General features: G+C 34.7%; 1 protein-coding gene across 14 annotated transcripts in view; it reads right to left on the bottom strand.

Annotated features, from left to right (window-relative positions):
• CDH18 (cadherin 18) overlaps positions 1 to 20850 on the bottom strand; it is a 494422-nt gene that overhangs the window by 38278 nt on the left and 435294 nt on the right. For all 14 annotated transcript variants that reach the window (XM_071453812.1, XM_071453784.1, XM_071453774.1 and 11 more), the window contains 2 exons: positions 15154 to 15341; positions 11022 to 11275 (listed from right to left, as the gene is read on the bottom strand). In XM_071453812.1, the coding sequence (XP_071309913.1) occupies positions 11022 to 11275; positions 15154 to 15341 (442 nt within the window). The remainder of the gene's footprint in view (positions 1 to 11021; positions 11276 to 15153; positions 15342 to 20850) is intronic.

Raw genomic sequence — 20850 nt, 5'->3', positions numbered from 1 at the left:
CACAGCAGTCATTGCAGACACACTTCTGAAAGTTGGTGTGGCTCTCCATGTTTGGTAAACTCAGGAGAGGAACTAAAAGAAAACTCCTGATGAAAATTCATCAGTCACTGATCATGAAATGCTAGATGGTGCAGACATCCAAAGAAATTGATTTTACTTTGAGGAATATTGGAATCCTCTGAGGACACATCACAAAAAAAGAACTAAAATTAACCACACAATTATCCTCTTGGCATTATTTTATGTGGTCCTATTTGTGCAAGCTATAATCACCTCTTTAAGACTGTGCCAGTCTCAGCGGAAAACTTTTATCTCCCATGTCCACAGATAGCATTTCCTATAACTATTTATAAAAACTTCAAGACAGAGTGGTATCAACCTCTAAAAATCCACAAAGCTGCCATATTTGCTACAGAGTCATGTTGACATCTGAACTTTGTCCAGAAGATACATGCTTAAGGAAGAGAAATGCCCCCATGCCTTACACCTTATGATTGGCAGCATAGGAAAACTGAACTAGGAAAAATAGTTGGAGTGTTTTGATCATTCTACTATTAACACAGAAATAATGAATGTTTGGTTGTGTTGGTCAGTATAGATATACAGATACACAAGCATCTTGTACATGATGAACTAGAAGGTAAAAAGAGAAAGTGTGGGAAGCATAACTGTCCTTCAGTTTTCTTGGAGACCTTTTACTGGTAGAGTTTACAATCAGTTATGCAAATATAAAATTTAATTACTTCTCTCTTAGTATAGCTTTGTTTTTCTTGACTCTCGGAGCCTCCTGAGAACAACAAGGATTATTTGCTGAAAAAAAGAAATCAAATATTCTTTCCTGACCTGTTCTTATGGAATATGTACTGCAAATCCAAATCTTATAATGCAAGAGTCTCATCCTGCAGACATTAATTACTCTGAACACTCTTTGTTTATTATCAACATCAGGCAGTGACTACAGTGACTATTTTGTTAGTCATTACTGTGCTGACCACAGGGCCATAAAAATAAGGCTATGTATTTTTTGTAGACAGTAGCTTAAAAATAGACAGAATTTCATAGTGGGCTTCAATGAGAAAGAAACTTAAATCTATATGAATGTCCAGATGCTGTTGTGTGTATACAACTTATGAAAAAATGTTACCTCTTCCTCTGAGCAAAGTACAGAAAAAAAAAAAATCTGTCCCAAAAATTAAGCTTGTGTAGAAAATTTATACTTGATTTTCTGATAAATTGTGATCATCTAACAATTCATTTTCATAGACATATTGTAAAAGATGGTATTTTTTCCTTTTTTTTAATAGGAACATCTTTTTCCTATATCAGTTATTTAAGTGTGTTCCACAGAAACTCAAATCCTCATTTAAAGAATTTAGGATTGAATTAATAACTTCAATTTTATTTTCTGTGTCATTAATGAGAACAAAATATACCTGTAGTAACTCATTTTACTAACACTCTTACTTCAAATTTTGCTAGAATAATGAATTTTTTTTAATTTTTCCATGAAAGGGAAGTAGCACTTCCCTTTCATGTGCTAACTTTTACATACAGTTTGAAATATTCACAGATTAACAATTATTTTCTTCATCATTAATGAATAAGGGGGTGTACTTTCTTAGGTTTTCCCATGATTAAAATATTCAGCTCTTCTCCTCCACTCCAGATTCTTCCTTAAAACTGTTTTGTGCATCACATCTAAAGTAGCTATTTGCACTTCTGTTCCCCAACTTTCATTAACATGTCAGTAAAACAAGTTACAGAAGATATTCCCACCCAGGAGAAAACCTAGAAATGCTAGTTCTACTTCCAACAGCTTTAAAAATATTTTGTACAAGAACTCTCTTGGTAGGGCAACTCATTTTTGTCCTGTAAGAGGACATTTAGAACAAGTTTCAATGCTTTTACAAAGTGATGAACAATTTAGACCTTTATAAATATTAGTCACTCATTTATCTACATGTTGAGAATAAAGACCGGATATATACATAAATAGAGCGCATTCTTGAGCCAAGGATGCTTTACTTAAGCTTCTGAATTTACTTCATCTGATTTAAAAAAATTACTTTCATCTGGATCATAGTGGCAACAGACAGTCATTCCCTTCTGCTCCTACCCTTCCCTCCACATCTACTGATCTGCTTTTTGATGCTTTTTCTAGACCACACAAAGATATAGTGCAAGTTTTGAATTTCAAAGAGTGATTTCAAGAGAGATTTTTCACCTTAAGTCAGTTGATAGCTTCTGCTCACTTAGAATGCATTAATTCAAAAATTAAAATATCCATTTGAGATATTTATTTATAGACATTTGCTCATGACAATGCCACGTCATAGCATGTTTATAACCACTGCACATTAAATCTGCACATCAGAGCTGCATGGCACATGTTAAAGAGACTTAATAAAGAGACATGCCTAGATAAACAGCTCTCCAAAAACTGTTTACATGCAAAGCAGCAACAGGAACCAATCTAAAATAAACTTAATTAAAAACAATCATGAATATATAAAACTTAATAGTCACACTATCTGAAGATAATCTGAAAGAAATTAAATACCAAAACTGAATCCTGCTAACACTGGGAAATGCAACATATGCCATGTTTTTATTAGGCAATCTCAGTGAATGGAAGTGCATTCCCAGCTCCATCCATATCCTTCTGACCAAAGCAAGCCACTGACTCTTCTGGCTTTGTTCCTCACCTCCTGCCTTTTAGTGAAGCAGTGAGTCAGTGATGACAGATATTCCCCCATTTTTGCTGAAAACTAAAAGCATTTGCATCAATTAGGGTATAAAGAGAAATATATATGAATGATGACCCTTTGGCAGAAGGTCACTATGGAACATACAAATCTGCTTTCAGTATTCAACCTGTCAGACTCCAATAATGCAAAGACTGTTTAAAATGGAGAATTTCAAGGGTCCTAAAGTAGTATAGAAATATTAATTATCTCCAAACCTTTTAGGAGGGCTTCTGAAGCTAAAAGGCATAAGCATTTTCAGAATCTCTCTACCTAAATGATTGTCTTAGCATTAACACCGGTCTATCACTGGATAGACAACAGTAACAGGTTGTTACTGTTCTAGTATGGCTCTCTCTATTTACTGTGTTTTTAAGGATGAACCTTCAGTTTGAACTTTTTAAATAGTTTTGAGATTGTAAGTTGTTTCTTTCTTTTTTTAATCAAATCTTTAACGTACTTATCTTTTCTTTATGTTAATTTTCATTTATTACCCTATTTATCAACTGCAAAAATGAACTCTGTTACGTATTTACACCTTAGCTGCCAATCTCATATTGATAATAAACTTCCAAAGACAAATTTTAGCCAGATGTGAATTCAAAGATCACAGTACTTCCTTGGACTTTGGAGATATAAGAAAATAGTCAGATCTCAAATAACAAGGGAAGCTGCTTACAAAAAATTACTAAAAAAAGTCCATGGGACTGGAACAGAACCTTGTACAACCAATTATATCTTTAAAGACTTATCAGTTAAAAGTCAAATGCCACTGTAAGGAAACCTGTTCAGTTAAAGATTTAAGCAAGGAACTTTACCAGAGAGAGATAAAGTACAGAAATTTTTATTTCATTTTATAAAATGTCTTAGAAAAGGAAGAGTAAGCAACTCCATAGAGTGAGAGAAGGAGGTATACCATGACAAAGACTGAGAGAACCAAACAGCTGACACTCTGTGTTTGACCAGCTGGTGAACAACAAGAAATGGCCCATGCTGGGACATAACTTGAGTGTGTGCCTTTTATCTTCTCTCTGCCTCCTGAGAGAAGCACACATGAGCCTGGGAACCAGCAGCAAAGCCTTGAAGCCAAATGAGGTGGTGGGGAGACATTCTGTTGCCATGACTGTCTTGCACTACAGTAGATCCATTCTGGGGCCAATTTATTTCCCCATAGTTCAAACAAATTCAGCCAGGAGAGAAAAGCAATTGTGAAGTATGAGTCAGAAGTCATGCCAATCAGCAGGTAACCAATTTTCTCCCTGCAGCATGTCTGGTACATTACGGAGACATTCGATGTTCCAGAGCTCCTTGGCAGAAGACTGCTACTGAGAACTACAGCCTTCAACTGTGCTTGCCAGGTGTGAAAATTGAATACATTTGAAGATAGCTTGGAGAAGGTATCCCCTCTGTTTACTATTCCTTTGCTTTCTTTTCAAACAGATGTAGCATAACTTTGAGAAAGATACTGTTCCTCTCACAGCATTTAAAGGAAGCTGATTCAATATGCTGTTCCTGCTGAGTTCTCTCTGGTGCTGGCTGCCAGCTGACATCCACCAGCTGATCAGCAGTACCTTCTTGTTTCCATACAGGACTCCTGGCTCTCATGCTGAAATCTCAGCTCAGCCAGAGTGGCAGTGTTCCATGTCCTGGTCCTAGAGATGTGAGTTGCAGGATCCCAGGGGACACAGGGGAATTCACAGCAGTGAAACACTGTCTCCTAGGAAAGTCCCTGAGAGGCAGCCACTGCTGGTTTGAATTTTATGCAGAAGTCAGCTTCCTGCTCCAGTTCTTATTCCTATCCTCTAGCACACTGCTCACCTTGAACACAGGAAATTTGAAACACTGTTCATTTGAAGGAAATAAATGTCTAGTTCTTTCTAGACACTCATCATTTCTAGCTAGCAGTTTCTATCTGCATGTGTTAATCAGTGATCATTTTTCCAGCTAATCCTGCCAGTCAGAGTAGGCTAAGAACAGGCCATACCCTTCAAGGTATAATTCAGCATTCAAGGCAAAATAAAGGTTTGTCTTCTTTTCATGACTTTATGAATTTCTTCATAGGATTATGACTGTCCAAAATCATTTCAGGTAAATGTGTTGATGGCAGAACTATATTTTATAATATCTGAGTTGCTTTTTATTCAAAATTAACATTCAGATGCTGATAAGCAATAAGGTGCAGTGTTACATGAGAAAAACTTTTATTTTCCCCTACAAGCAAGCTATAGCTACAGCTACTTCTTTAAACTTCTGCCTACTTTTTTACCTACCAGCTAAAAAATGGTATTCTACTTACATACTATCTTTTTTTCCCTCTACATATTATACACTAAACCAAATAAAACCAAGACTGAGAGATTTATGCCTATTTAGGCATAGGCATGACCTTATCAAAATGACTATACTCTAGAGACATATGAAGGCTGACTCTAAAACCATAAAAGACTAAATGTCTGAGACATTCTGAAGTCAGTAAAAATTCTAGAAACATAAAGATGATGTTCTGGTATGAAAAATCTGGTTTTCATTGTCAAAAAGTTGATCTGATGGCGTTTCTACTCTCAGCTCTCAGGGAAGGATGGAGGTGGCTCTGGTTGATGTGGGATTCTGACCACTATCCTAAGCTGGATTTTCCTAGTCAGAAGAGCTGTCAGAACATTTTACCAGTTCCTGCTTGAGGACATGAACATGCTTGTTACTGGGAGACCTAAGACACATAATTTGACAAGAATCAAAACTAATTTGAGGCCTCAGGGGACAAAATAGCAAGACAGCTCTCACCTCAACACTGCAAAGAAAGGTTTTATAATGTTTTCTCACTCTGTAATCAGGTGAAGCATTAGTGAAGAAATTGAAGAAAAATTCCCATCTCTCTCCAGCCATTCAAAATAGGGTGCTCTTCTTCTGTCTCAGTTTAATGACAATTTTAGAGAGAACACTGGAAGATTATGATGGTGTTGTGCTTTGAGGTCTCCTTTGAGGAGGGCAGATTTCTTCCTTTGTTTTTACCAGCACAGGCCTGGCAGAATCTGGAAAATCTCATATATTCTCCCCCAGGCACATGAAGGAGAGATTATCACTCTACATGATGGCACTGATCTCAGCAAGCTGCCCTAAGTACAGCCAAGAGAGAGTCATAGACTCATTTAATCATAGCCTGGGATGGAAGGGATCTTGGATATCATCCAGTTCCAACCTCTCTGACATGGGCAGTGAGACCTTCTCCTCGACCAGATTGCTCAGAGCCCCACCCAACCAGACCTTATACATTTCCAGGTATGTGGCATCCACAACTTCTCTGGGAAACCTTTTTCAATGTCTTACTACTCTCACAGTGGTGAATTTTTTGCTAATATCTAAGCTCTTTCAGTTTGAAGCCATTCCCTCTTGTCCTGTCACTACATGCTTTTGTAAATAGTCCCTCCCTATCTTTCGTGTAGGCTCCCTTCAGGTATTGGGAAGATGCAATTATGTCACCCCAAGCAGTCTAACAGTCCACCCATTCCATTCATCTCATCTCAGTTTAGAGAAAATTATGTTGTGGGGGACTGTGTCAAAGGCTTTACAGAAGTCCAAATAAATGACATCTGTAACCCTTCCCTTGTCCACTGGTACAGTCACTCCATCAGGGCCACTAGACCAGTCAAGCAGGACTTGTCCTTAGGGAAGCCATGCTGGCTGTACACAAGACAGCAGGAAACAAACTGATTTTATTCCTCTCATATGACATTCAAAGAGCAAGTAAGGCAAATTAAAAAAACTAGGAGAAGGGACTTCTGTATTTTTCAGAAGGGGAGCAGCCTTATCCCTTCTCTCTGCTGAGAGCATAGAGACTGAATTGATCTCAGAGAAGGGGGAGATGGGAGGGAACCTTAAAAATATAATTTAATTTTCAGCCCCTCCCTTAGATCCTTTCATGAAGTTGTCTTGCACATCCCTTCAATTTGAATCACAGGTTGAGGTTTTACTCTACCTCTAGCAAATTTAAACTTTACATTAGAAAAGATTTTGTTTTACTATGTTTTACAATCAATACAGCAAAAATTGAAATAAGTTTCTCTACTGAATACAGGAATTGAAGACAAAATTCCTACGCCACATTAATTGTTATAATCATATGCACCAGTAATTCATTAATTTTTTAGTATTCTTACTGAAAGAAGGAAAGAGAAGTTTGTCAATTTAAATCAAAGTAGGAGAAGGGAACTATGAATTTATTGGAGCCTCTACACACCAGGTGTGGTGTTGGAAAGTTTTTGCACTCATTAGTATATGCATGTATTATAACCATTATGATATATCATCCATTTTAAGGAAACAACATAAGACCGTTAGAAAAGTGGGAAGCAGGATCATAGCTGAGATTGTACTCTTATTCTTCACCAAACTAGCACAAAATTAAAAGTCAATTTTTAGGACAAAAAAATTATATATATTAAAATTAATTTTTAGTACAAAATTTAAAAAAGAAAAAAAAATAAAACCAAAACCAAAGCAACAGGTTTATTTTTTTTTCTGACTTCTGTTTCCTATAGCTGATCAATCTTTGTGAATAAAATGCATTATAGCAAGACATATTACAACCTGATTAGGGTCCAACAGAAAATTTACTTGAATTCCAAAATATTAATATAACAAATCAGTCTTCCAGGGACAAAAAAAAAAAAAAAAAAATAAAGCTGGTTTTAGCCAAGCAATTGTAGACCTTCTGAAAAGGGAAGATGCTTATCTTTCTTATTGTTTGACACTGCTGTCACAGGCAGAGTCCTGATAAGGATCTATTCACCAGAAGTTTTCTGTTAGATACCAGGAAAAGAAAAATTCTTCCCAGAAATGCAAGCAACCTAAGTTAAACATAATAAGTGGGTGTAAAAAAATTACTACTGGAGGGTGCAGAGGTCTTATCGTTAATGCTCAAAACAGTGATTTACCTCCTGTATCACTGCATGACAAAGTAGCACTCAAAGGAGTGGTCTGATGTTACTGTATTTCTATAATGGGATGTCTTATTTCTCAAACACTACTCTTAAGTGTATAAAGTTAGCAAAAGCAAAGGCTTTCAGTTCTTCATAGTACGTTATCAAGCCCGGAAGTTATTCTGGGGGAGCTGGTCTATATCATGGAACTACTTTCACTATTACATCAGAGCTGCAGAAAGTGTTATGGTCTTAAAACTACATCTGAGCTCTTTTCTGAATCACTGCCTTGGAGGTGGCTTGGGGAACAGCTACAGCATCACGTTCCCAAAAAACATTCCACTGGCAGCAGACCAGAGGCAGTTGGAAAGCTCCAAGGATCATGTGGAGTATGAGCTGTGCCTGGGCGGACTCACCACCCAAGGATCACCACCTACAGGAGGATGTCAGGGTTTCAGGAGGCGCTGCCCTGCCCTGAGGCAGCACTAACAGACAGGTGCCTTGCCAATTAAAAGCTGTTTGCACCCCTAACCACCACACAGGTTTTCTATGTATGATTACAGAAAGAAAGAAAGATTATCTCTAAGTAGATATACAGGGATTTAAAATGAATAATGGACTAAGAAAATATTGTAATTAGAGCATTTAATAGTCATGCTTTCTTCTGCATTGTGTGGGAAGATACTTTTCAAGATCCACTTGCACATCAGATATTATTATAAGATGTGACTTAACGCTGACCTTTTCAAGCAACAAAAGATATGAGTATGGAGGCAGAATACTTGACACAAAGCAATGAAAGCGGATTAGTTTCTCATAAATGTTCCAACAGAGCTGTAATACCTGTGAATGAATGACAAATAAAGATGTTTTCTGTTGATTTAGACAATAAATTTTAGGTAAATTTTAAAGTGATTTTCAAACTACTCAAAACCCCTTTATATTTAAAATTAATACATTATGAAGTTTTACTATATTTATTTCTTATGCTTTCTGTTATATCTTGCTTTTCATATTTCGGTAGAATAATGATCTTATTCTAAAACAGAGCAGTTTAAAAAGTTTCCCTGAAAATACATTTCTATATTTTTAAAGAAAAAAACCCATCAATCAGTTTGAAAAGAAAAATCCTTTTGAACAGTCCAAATGGCCAGTCAGAAAAGTACTGAATAAAAAGACCCCACTGCTATTAGCTACATTTGTTATTACAGTTCTGCTGGGGTTTAAAGACTAAAACACTAGTACAAGCCCTGGCAAAAAGTCAGTGCCTTCTGAAGACTGCTCAGCTCAGGAACAAGATTAAATCACTGTGATGAAATTGCAGTGAGGAAATAAGGACAAAACCCACTTTGTCTCCCTCTACTGATAGCAGTAGATGATGCTATTTATTTTTGTGTTCAGTTCAAATAACCTAAAAAGATTTCAGCACTATTAATTACCTCAACTATACTTCAACCATTATTCTGTACACAAGAATTGTTCCTGCCATCAAATTAGACTGTTACTTAATTAGGCAGTGAACAAATCAGAGCACTGTATCTCTTTCAGCAGCTGAATAGCAAAGTGAGATGGTTTCTACAGTGTGTGCCTAAATGCTTCATCAATCTCATACACGGCAGCGAGTGTCTTCATAAAGTGGAAAGGATGCACAAGTGGATTAGGAAAGGCTGATAAGCAAATCACTGCTCTGTATCTTGCCCTGTAGCCTCACAGTATTTGGAGATGTATCAGAGCCATTTGGATAAGAAGTGCTGTTCTGTTACTCCCCTGCTACACAGAGATCAGCAGGTCAAGTCCTATCTCTATCTATCTTCCCTGGAGATTGTGGTCTCTGCTTTCTATGAAAAGCCCTTGCCAAACCCCACCAACATGTAACTAAGTGAGAACTGGCTCCCTTCGGGTCTTCACAGTTTGGTATGTTACGCTAGCACTATAAATTTTTCTCCTCTGAGACATAAAGATATGGAAGAAACAACTCAAAATATATGTCAATTGAGGTAAAAACATGATTGACAAAAGTAAGAACAATTTTTTCTCTCAATTATATTAATAATATGGATACTTAATATTCTGTCCTCAATCACTGGTTACAAATACAAGTTTGGAAAACAAAAGGGCAAATACAAAAAGTTTAATATTTGAAAATATTTTTCCTTCTGATCCCTCTGTCTCCAGATAACTGCCTGTTTCACCCAGAAAATCTACTTCTCACCTTCCCAGGCTTTGTACAAACTGCTGCTTTTTCCCTTTTGCCAGATTTATCTCCTTCTAGACAAAATTGTTATGGGCAACAGATAGATGAATTATGGACCAGTTAGTCAAATATGCACTTACCCTTCTTACTCCAAATTTCCATGACAATAATTGGTCTGACTCTGTTAATAGCTTCAGAATCATAGTATTAGAGCTACAGGAATTTGGCAGCTATTTTAGCAAAATTTTATTATGTATGTTACAATTTAGGCACAAATACCATAGTGGAAATTTTTCAAGGGCAATAACTTGCCACCAAGAAATTGCATATATTGATTATCTGACACAAAACATTTTGAATCTTAGACTATTATCACAAAAGAACCATAAAATCTGATGTCTTCATTGCTCTGAAAAGATTGTTTCACCTTAATAAGACTATTACACATACCCAGCAGACTTCAACTCAGTCAGGAGACTAAATCTTCCTAACTACCTGAAGAAAAACTGCTTTCCAAAGATATAATAAAATGATTTTTACAAAGGCTATATTATTATGTCATGGAAAGGAAAAGCATCAAAAATATTTTTGCAGATATTTTTTGGAAACTTTTTAGATCTACTGTCACCTTTGACACATAAAGTTCATATATTGTTCCACAAAATTCATTATTGCACATATTTGATTCTTTTGATGCTCTACTGAAGCTGAAGCATGTAACAAAATATTGGGCTCATCCTTGACCAACGTTTTACAAAAATGATCCTACTTGTCTCTAAAAGGAAGATGTATCTAAACCTATTGCTGTCTTGCACAAGCACCTGGGACAACTACAGTGAAACAAGTGTGCAGAGGGCCAGTGCAATTTTGACAGCAGGGGGAAAACCATGCTATGATATTTTAAAAATTTACAGTAGGACACCACTGGAAAGTCAGGCCTTTGCTCAGACCAATCATGGGAATTATAGTGCCAACCAAATAAAGGATGAAGGTTATGTTACTAAATTTAATCTATACAGCCTAATCATGACACTGTTCTGACCTATGTTTCCCTTTATGTACGAAAATAAACCATGTCCCTACATTCCCGATCTCATTAACCATTAAGCTTGTGAAATTCAATGTCACAATTGAATAATTAATCCCTATAATTTGGATTTACTATACCTCACTAAACTGTTTGCAGCATCAGGATCATGTGCTGTTACTGTGCCAACAGGAGTCCCAATCTTTGCATTTTCATAAACTTCCATGACATAGGAAGGCATAGTGAAGAGCGGGGGTTCATCCACATCACCAACGATGACCTTCAACATCGTTACATCTTTGAATGGTCCCAAGTGCGAAAAACGAAAATCCAGGTGAGTATTTGCTCCTTCTATATTAAGTGTATATGATTTCTTTTTTTCATAGTTGAGTGGCTGTTGGAAGAAAAAAACATTTCTCAGAGACATTCTGTTCTCCAGGTTAGCCTGCTAGCAATTTAACAACATCTTTTCTGTTTAAATTAAACATTTCTTCATGTCACTGGAAAGGGATGATATTCTCTGATATTCTGGCATCCACTGTCATAGCTTGTATATAGAAGGATATAAATAAAGCAGGATGGTTTCAATTTTTCTCTGCAACAGAATATTGAAAAAGATACTAGTTTTGGAAATAGCCCATGGTTTGGAATGAGCCTCAGATTCTATTTTTCTGATAATGTAGTGTCTGAATTTTGTCACCTTTTGGTTTTAATCAGTAAATTCTAAGTCCTGAAAAAGGTAGAGACTGATGTATCCTGAATTAAAATAACTTCACATCTTAAATAAAAAAGTGTCATAGATAGCGACAGGGACATTAAAATTCTTTTGGGCATCTCTTTTATCCTCAAATGAATAAAAGCAACTTCTCAAAGGAAAACACTCACTCAATGTAAGAGAGCAGATGTAGACTGTCTATTTCCAACAGTTTCAAAACATAGTCATATCATTGAAAGAAGTTGCATATGCGCATATTTATTTTTAGAACAATAATTTTTATTTCATTTATGGCATGGCAGAATTCCACTGATACCAGTATCATTCTGTGAGGACATGATAGTCTATCTATCAAAAACTCTTCATCCAAGTTTAAAATGGTATTTCCTGTCACTCCAAGGAGTGGCAAAGTAATACATTAGGCAAGACATACAAGGAACACAATATATATGGCTTTTCAGTGTCAGTGTGCATTTTGTAGATGAAATCTACAATAAATTTGACTAATGGTGTATAAGAAAAATTGGTCAGAATTTATATACACTTTATATATCTGTTTGATTTCTCCTTTGTATACTTAAGGACAATTAATTCATTCTCTGAACTCTAATAGTATAAGTCTTTTGTGACCCTCATATTCTCTGTTTCCCTTTCCTAAACGTAAAAATAAAAAGTTCTAAAGGCATGGAAATTTACCATAGCCTGGTAAATCTATTACTACACAAGAAAAAACAGCTAAGTATGCTACTCAAGTCAATTCAAAAAGAAATATGCATTTAATAAATTCTAACTCAGATGTCCATTAATTTTTTTTTTGTTATGAGCAGCCAAGTATTGACTAGTGATTTTCATTTCTCTGCAGCATGCATATTCTAAGAATAAACAGGTTTAAAATAGGATTGCAACTTTTATCTTTGATGTCTTTTTGGAAAACTCAGTTTATATTGACAATGACTGAATTAACTTGTACAGGAAGACTCATTTCTCTCAGAAAACATGTAAGGAATGACACAAGGTCTTGTAGTTACACAAACTCTTTTATCCAGTTCTTTGATTAGACAATAATCAAACACTTTTTAAAGGGAAAAATCTATGCAGATAATCGGAAAAAGCTGACATTTTAAATATAGTCAGAGTAGTTTTTTGCTTTCATTTGTTTTTTTTTCTTCCTATAACATCTCAATCATTAGATGATTAGTAGATAGTTAGTAGATATAAGATGGGAGACAGACTTGTCTTGTGTCTCTAAATATGGAAAAAATTCTGTATTTACTTAAAATTATCATTGTCTGAAGATCATTGTCTTCCCCAGAAAGAAAGCAAAACATTTATATTTTAGATGAATTAAACAGAATTTTTGTTCATATTTTCTATTTTCCCAATTAATAATATCCTTTCATTACAATTACCAACATAACTTCAGCATGTAGTCATTGGCTATTATGATTTTCATGCCAAACTGAAAATGCCGAATGTAGCTCAAGTGACCAGTTATAGGCTTAACTGGAAAATGCTGCTCTGCACTATACTGCAGTTTGAGTTTCTAATATGAGGCTCCCAAAAGGAATCTCATATTAGGGTAACTGCAACTCCCAAAAAGAGTTACAGAATTTTATGGGAAATAACTATCTGTTTCTTGAACATTTCCAGTTTCATTATGCAAAATTGATGAGACATGGGCTGTTAGACACTTTTTCTGGGAAACTTGAATGATACTTGCTGACTTGAGGTCAGGAAAGTTCTAACACATTTTTCTGAAAATCATGACAAAGGGGGAGCATGATGACCATTCTTTTTTTGAAGGATACAGAGAATAGTAGCTTTTACTGGGCTATTTGTTTGGGTTTCCTCCAGTTTCTTACTCAAATGAGGAAATGCATGAGGTAAAGTGGAAATACTTCATGACAGTTTGTAATCAACCCTTTGTGGAAAGATCTTTGAGACTGAAGAATGGCTCCACAGGTTTGTCAATAAGAAAGATAATGAAAGTACTGGATGTTTTGGGTCAGCCCAGAATGAGACTAAAAAAGATTCTAACACTCCTAGCCTTTGCATACAAATAGAGGCACTGAAAAATTTTATTTATCCATCAGAATCTTACGTAAGGAAATCTTTAATATTTGGATGAGGATTTCAGGTCATTAGACACAATAATATATTTACTTCTGGCTTTTCTGATGTGCCTACTTTAAATTCTTCTGGAGAAGTACCAGAAGATAAGTCATTCTATTTCACTGTTTTAGAAGGCACTGGTATCTGATATGCAAAACCAAAACACTTCTGTCCTCAGTTTAGATTATTTATTTTGGGTGGGGTCTCAAAATTTCAGCTTGAAACCCAATCTAAATAAAAAGCAATTACAGCACACAGCATATAATATACTTATTTAACTGCATAAAAGATCTGAGTAAAAACTAAGAAAATAAAAGTAAAAAAAAAAAAGATCAATTTTTTAATACTGTACAAAGGGATAAGGTATACAAGGAAATAATGGAGGTATTGTACACAAATTTACGTAACTTTCAAGTGCCAAAGTTCTGCTCAACTGGAATATAACATTTCTTAAGCAAAACTTACCTCCTCTTGTCTTGATGTAAAAATTACCTAAATTATTGTCATGTGTACATAAAAGAACAGGCAACGTATGCTATCATCATATTCTAAATAATAGTGAAAAATTTTTTGAAGCTACTTTGCCAAAACCAGTAAAAAATGTGATTTAACAAAGTTTTCTATGTCTTTTATTTTGTTGGAAATTCTTCCTTTCTGCTTCATGTTTTGTATATTAATAAATGCTGTAGTTAATGAACAGCAGCCATGGTGAGGGTATAATGCTCATTTTAAAGAAGAAATACCAGATTATGTTTTTAGCTATAACAAGGCCATCATGAAATAAATTCAGTGATATAAAAATGACAGTTTACATTTATGTGGTTGAAAAAGGTGGGTATTACATAATCTTTACAAAAGACACTGAGTTAAAGCTTTTTAAAATACTGAAAGAGATCTTATAAATATTTATGAATTATAAAAATAATATTTCCTTGAGTTAGAAACTATTTTTGATATCTTAAATACATATATATCTATGCAGAAGCAAAAAAAAAAAAAATCATGGTTTAGATAGTTTTTTATTTATTCTCTTCTTTCATATTTTCTCAGGATTTCATTTATCCAACCATTAATCAAGACCAGAATTCATATTAGTAATTTTGAACATATACTCACTTTTAATTTTTAGGGTGTGTGGTTACATATAATTTATATCTACAAGACTCAATAACAACAAACCCACATAAGAACTCTCAGCTGACTGGGACAAATATAGGAACTACATATAAATGATAACCCTGCAATAGCTTGCCAAGTAACATGTTAAGTCTTTAGCACAATACTGGATCATTTAGATACCAACTGGAAAGTAAATCAAAGAATAACAGTCTATGAGAACTGAATTACACATTCATTGCCACAGATAAAATTTCTATGGCAAGATTTAATCAGGCTGGGGACAAAAGTAGAATTTTCACCCAAATTTTACATCTTCTATGGCTTACCTTCTTCAGAGAGAGAATTCCTTCCCTGGTTTCTTTGTCAGTAGATATGGAGAATACCCCAGCGCCATCACCATTTATAATCGTGTACTTCATGTCTGCATTTGAACCAGTGTCTGCATCATTTGCTTTGATTTTGCCAACTGCTGATCCAACTTGAGCCGACTCAGGAACATACAGTTGATAATGTTCTGAGGGGGAAAAAAGGCAACATAATAGCTTGGACATTTTCTAGTCAAACTAAATTAGAGAACCATTACCTACTTGATAGATGTCTGACTCTGGAAGAGTATTTATGTATTTCATAAAGTGACAACTGAAACCTATGCAACCCTGGAAGAGTTCAAAACTGAATTATATTTTACTTGGGATGCCTTCATTCCCTACTCAAGATTCAAATTACCTAATGTTGGATTTTAGTTTTCACAGCTATTGCTGTACATTGCATAACACAGAAGTCACTTCATAATAGTATTTTTACAAGTTTATATTCTCCATAACCAAAATATATTTATTTCACCAAGTTACAACTAAATGCAGGGTCAAGTGAGTACTTTTGAATTGAAAAATATGTTGCATTTTTTCCCAAAATCAAAACATTTTTGCAAGATTGCATCAAAATTTTCAACACATGATTTTTAGTAAAGAAAAATATAATGAATCTTAATGTTTTATCATTTGCACAAAAATGTCCACTGCCATCCACAATAAATAAAAATAAACACAATGGGTACAAAGAAGTACTACACATTTGTGCCCAGAAACATTTTTCTTTACAACTCTAGCCTCCTTTCAGTGTATTTGTAACATGTTAGGTTAATAACTAGTTAGTGAAATATTTTTTGAAAAACAATTTTTTTAACTGTCTCTATGCTTTTTTGTGAAATTTTCTAAAAGGTACAAAGTTTTCTGGTGGACAAGAAGCTGCCACATGAAAATAAAAGCAGCCAAGAAACATAATGTAATTACGTAAACCTCAATCTCCATCTGCAACTAGGCCAGAAAAACAGTTTCAAGAAGATTTCTCCAATAATGCTACCCTTATAATACAGCAGGGATGATGAAATCTACCAGAACTGAAAAGAATAATTCACATCCAATAGAAGACATGCACATACCAACAACATGCTAATTTCCCATCTAAAAAAACCCAGTCCAAATGCCTCCCTAACAGTCTGCAGAGTTTACATCACAGCACAACCACCAACATAGTAAAAAAAGAAAAAAAAACTTCTGTCATTACAGATCTTCTGAAACTCTACCAGGTTCCTTTTATGTTCTTTGAAGGTATTCTGTGGCAGTCTGTGCAATAGTGCAAAACTGAGCGGCAGGACAGTGGATCAGCAGATTTGAAAGGGGACATGCAAAAGTTAACATATTGTTATGTTTTGCTGGGTTGAATCCAGGTAGCATGACTGCAGAGGTGCCCTTGTTAAGCATGTATAAAAAGAAAGGCAAAATTTAAATTGAATTCAGAGATTAAACCTGAGGTGTGGCAGAAACCCACTACCGGTTGGATGGATTGAAGAAACTATCAACCTACAGAAGCTGCAATTGGAAAGGGAATAGATATCATCACTAAAATATAACTGCCTTTATCGTCACCTGCTAGAAAACTGAAGATCAATTACACATTTATATAATTTCTTGCACAACGGTTCCTAAATGTATTTGTTGTTTTGAATTAATTTTTTCATACTAGCCTATAGTACTAGTAAACATCTAGTGGTGTGACAAGTGCACTTATTTATATTAATCTAATGGAAAGGAGATTTCATAGGAAAAAAAAATTAGTCATTATTCATTTGGAAATCTGAAGGAAAATAAGAAATGTCCAACAGAACAAGGGAAAAATTAGAACTTAACATGTAAAAAATAAAAATATCAACACTGATGTAACAGGACAATTACTTAATTCAATAAAAACTCATAGTTATTACTTTGATGCAATTCTTTGACATGCATGTAAAAGCCACCTATACAAATTTCCAAATAAATGCCCTGCAAAATTTAGTGCTTACAGATGATGTCACCTGACACTTTTGTATTGCTGGTTGCTTTATTTCATACATAAAATTATAATAATGGGACGAGATTAATTTCAAAATTTACTTAGTGTTAAAATAAATGCAAAATATGGTTTTTTAACACTTTTACTCTTCCAAAAAGGAAAAGGTTCGGAATATAAGAATATTAAGAATATTAAGAATATTAAGAATGTTACATAATCAAGCCACATCAGGAACTGAATGTACTATAATTCAAATTATAGGGTGAACTACTTGAGACTTTCAAAGAGTTGAGCTTGTTCAAATATATTTATCTACATGACACTATGCTCTGCTTTATAATCACACCCCAAGTGTTAGCCATCTGCTTCAGAAATTTTTTTACTGATACCTGCTCAAAGATTCTGAAATACTAAAAACTTCAAGCAAAACAAATATTTGAAATGACTCATGAATTATGTCAGTTTTTGTAGAACTGAAATTTAAAAAAATATAGATAGAATTAAAAGAAAATTGTTGAAAAAATAAAAAACTCTTAGGTCAGAAATACCTCCCAACAGGTATTTAACCACTGCTTCATAGAGACAGGCTGACAATATCTCATACAGACATGACCCAAATAGATAAATACAAAAAATACTATCTAAAAAAACCAAACATATAACCACAAAAATGATTATATGTCAGTGCTTTTATTAAGAGCTCTGGGTGTCAGGGGTATTCAACTCAAATCTGACTCCAAATATACATCCGAGATGAACATGTTTTTATATTCTATCATTATATAACTTTCATGTTAATTATTAAACTTATATTGTTCTATTGTATACATAGATTTCAGTCAAGCATGGCTTTTCATGGTTCCCCCTTAAATTTCTAACATAGTTTCTCATGATTATACTTATGATTATACAATAATTATATTTAGTTACTAAACAATCATCACATCTAACAATTATATCATTTATCATACTGCTTACGCAGGTGCAACACAAAGCCTAACATTTCAGAGTCTATTTTAACATTTTCCCAGGTCCCCACTATCAATGAAACTGGAAATGTTAAACACTAAATAACATTATTTAGTTATTTAGTTGTAAGCTATTGCTAGCAAGAGGAACTGACAAAAGGCTCAATCAAACACTGGAACAGACTTCCCAGAGAAAAGATCACAGCACCAAGCTTGTCTGAGTCCAAGATGGATTTGGACAATGCTCTCTGGCACACATTGTAACTCCTTGGATGCTCTCCATTGGGACTTAATGACTCACATGTGTCCTTTTAAACTCTGCATAATCTGTGATTCTGATTCTGTGTAGTTTTCCTTGAGCATTGGATAAAGAAAATTTGATAGGACACTGTAAAATATGGGATGTGTATACTGTGAATTTACAGTTCTGTATTGCAAACTATGAGTCTGTCTCAACCCTCTAAAACAATTGATTGGGAAGATAGGAGCCCTGTGAATCAGGTATTATTAGTTTATAGCAAAACTTTTCCACCAAATCTGACCATGTTGAACAGATTTTTCTTATTCTTCCAGCATTGCAGACTTCCAGGAGCTGTTGTGAAGCAGAAATCTTTTGGGGATGGTCTAATTTTTCTAGAGGAGCTAGCCTGTTTCTTACAGATCAAGAATCTTGGCTGATTCAGTTCTCAGCTTTTATCACATTCATTCACATGCTTTCCCTTTGATCATGATATGAGGATTTTAATACTCTTTTCCAGGTAATGTACTGTATAGGATACCACTTTGCAAGACTTTAACCTATGCTAATTGAAACATTTTCCAAATTCAAGTATATGATCTTCATCTTTCAATAAACTTTATGGCTTATCCATCATTATACTACAGAAATAATTTATTTATCTTTAGAACAATATACTTTAATTTCAGCCTACAGGCAACCTCCAATGCTGTACCTTACTCTCAGAAAAGGGAGTTCTCTCTGTCTGAACCTCTCAAAAAATAAGTGTAACAGTATGTAATGAAAATCAATTACTATACTATTGAAATTATTGTATTCGTTAATCTATTCTATTCTCTTGATAATTTTGATTTATTTTTATAGATTACCATGTCTTCTTGAACAGCAGACATTATCATATTTAACAATGGGAGGGAGAAAAGACAATATGGAACACCAACTTGGGAAAAAAAACCTTTATCACACTGGAGGGCAGGGCTGCTTCTCAGAAGGACCTGGACATGTTGGAGAAATGTGCCAAAACAAACCTCATGAGATTCAGAAACGGCACCAGGGGAGGAGTAGTGCCATTCACCAGTACATGCTGGGGCCAGCCAGTTGTAAAGTAGTTTTGCAGAAAGGGATCTAAAAAGGACCTTTCAAGGCTTTACTAGACAAGACTCTAAGTGAGTTGATCTAACTGAACCTGCGTTAAGCTGGGCTTTAGGTAATTTTTCAAGTCTCACGTGAACCTATGATCCTGTCGTTTACAAAGGTATATCTCGTGTTTCACTGCCTGCCATCTTTGATAAAACTAAAGCAGAGATTCAAATGTGGACTATGCTCAATCCTCCTTGGTAGCTATCTTTGAGAAAGCTATTCTTCATTCACAGAGCTGCTTGTTTTCATTACATATAATAGTTTATTCTGGATTTCTCTTTAGCAACTGCAGTCTTTTTAGAAGCCTATTTGTCACAGTATGTCTTGGGCATATGTCACATGTTCCTTTACTATTCTTATTTTTAATGTAATAAATCCAATTTTAATCCATCATCATTAGAAGTACAGAAACCTTTATGATTGCAGAAGTTCAGTCAATTTTATATCTACTAATTTTGGCCTGAATATTCTTTTTGGTGACAACTTCTCTTTAATGAAACTAAACAAAGAAATTTTCAAGAGGTATGTTTGGCTTACTCTTCTTCCCTGCCAAAATTCCCAATGCTATTGCACTTTCTAAATGTATTTGAATGATAAGTGACATTACTTCTTATTTGCAAATATGACAATCAAAAAACTTCAAAAGTCAAACCCTTCAAACTTTTGCTTGCCTTGAAAGTCTGAAGAACATAGAAACCTTGGGTCAGTTTAGGAAAAAAACCCCAAATATTCTTCTTTGATGCAAGAGACTTCTTTGGCTGAAACAAGACTTGTACATCCAATGCCTCTGATTTTTACATCTCAGTATAAAACAGAAGTTATGATTGTGATTAAGATTTTAATCAGTGATGAGTTTATGTTCCATGACACTTTGCCTTTAGAGACAATAACTGAAAGTTCTTGAAAACTTTCTGACTTCAGAATACTGAACTTTCAATCTTGGAGAACAAAAGTATTCTGTCTTCTTATAAAAATTGTAATGTTTATGCTGCTTATAGCTAAAAGCAGAAACATAAAGAAAACTGAGTTTCTCCTGGATTTTCAGATTTACTACTTGCCTTTAGGTATTGAATCCCCAAATACATATTTTCTATGCAAATGACATGGGAAAAGCAACATATGCACTCCATAATAATCACTAATGAGGAACTTAATTGTTGGGTGTGATCTGTAGCAGTCTCTAGAGGCTGTGCTCTGTTCAGCATATTTTATGCTATTTAAAGGGGAACCATGGCTGCATCAGGCAGCTTGGAAAAACAGAGAGCAATAGCAATACCTGTAAAAGGGTTAAACTCCATTTGGTCTGTGTTTGTTTTGTTGTTTGTATGCTTGCTTTTCCCTGG

This window comes from Agelaius tricolor, unplaced genomic scaffold, assembly GCF_023055355.1.
Source record: "Agelaius tricolor isolate 1412-34295 unplaced genomic scaffold, bAgeTri1.0.p SCAF_2, whole genome shotgun sequence".
Lineage (NCBI taxonomy): Eukaryota > Metazoa > Chordata > Aves > Passeriformes > Icteridae > Agelaius > Agelaius tricolor.
Note: the sequence above shows the minus strand (reverse complement) of the source record. Positions and strands in the feature narration are given on the sequence as shown.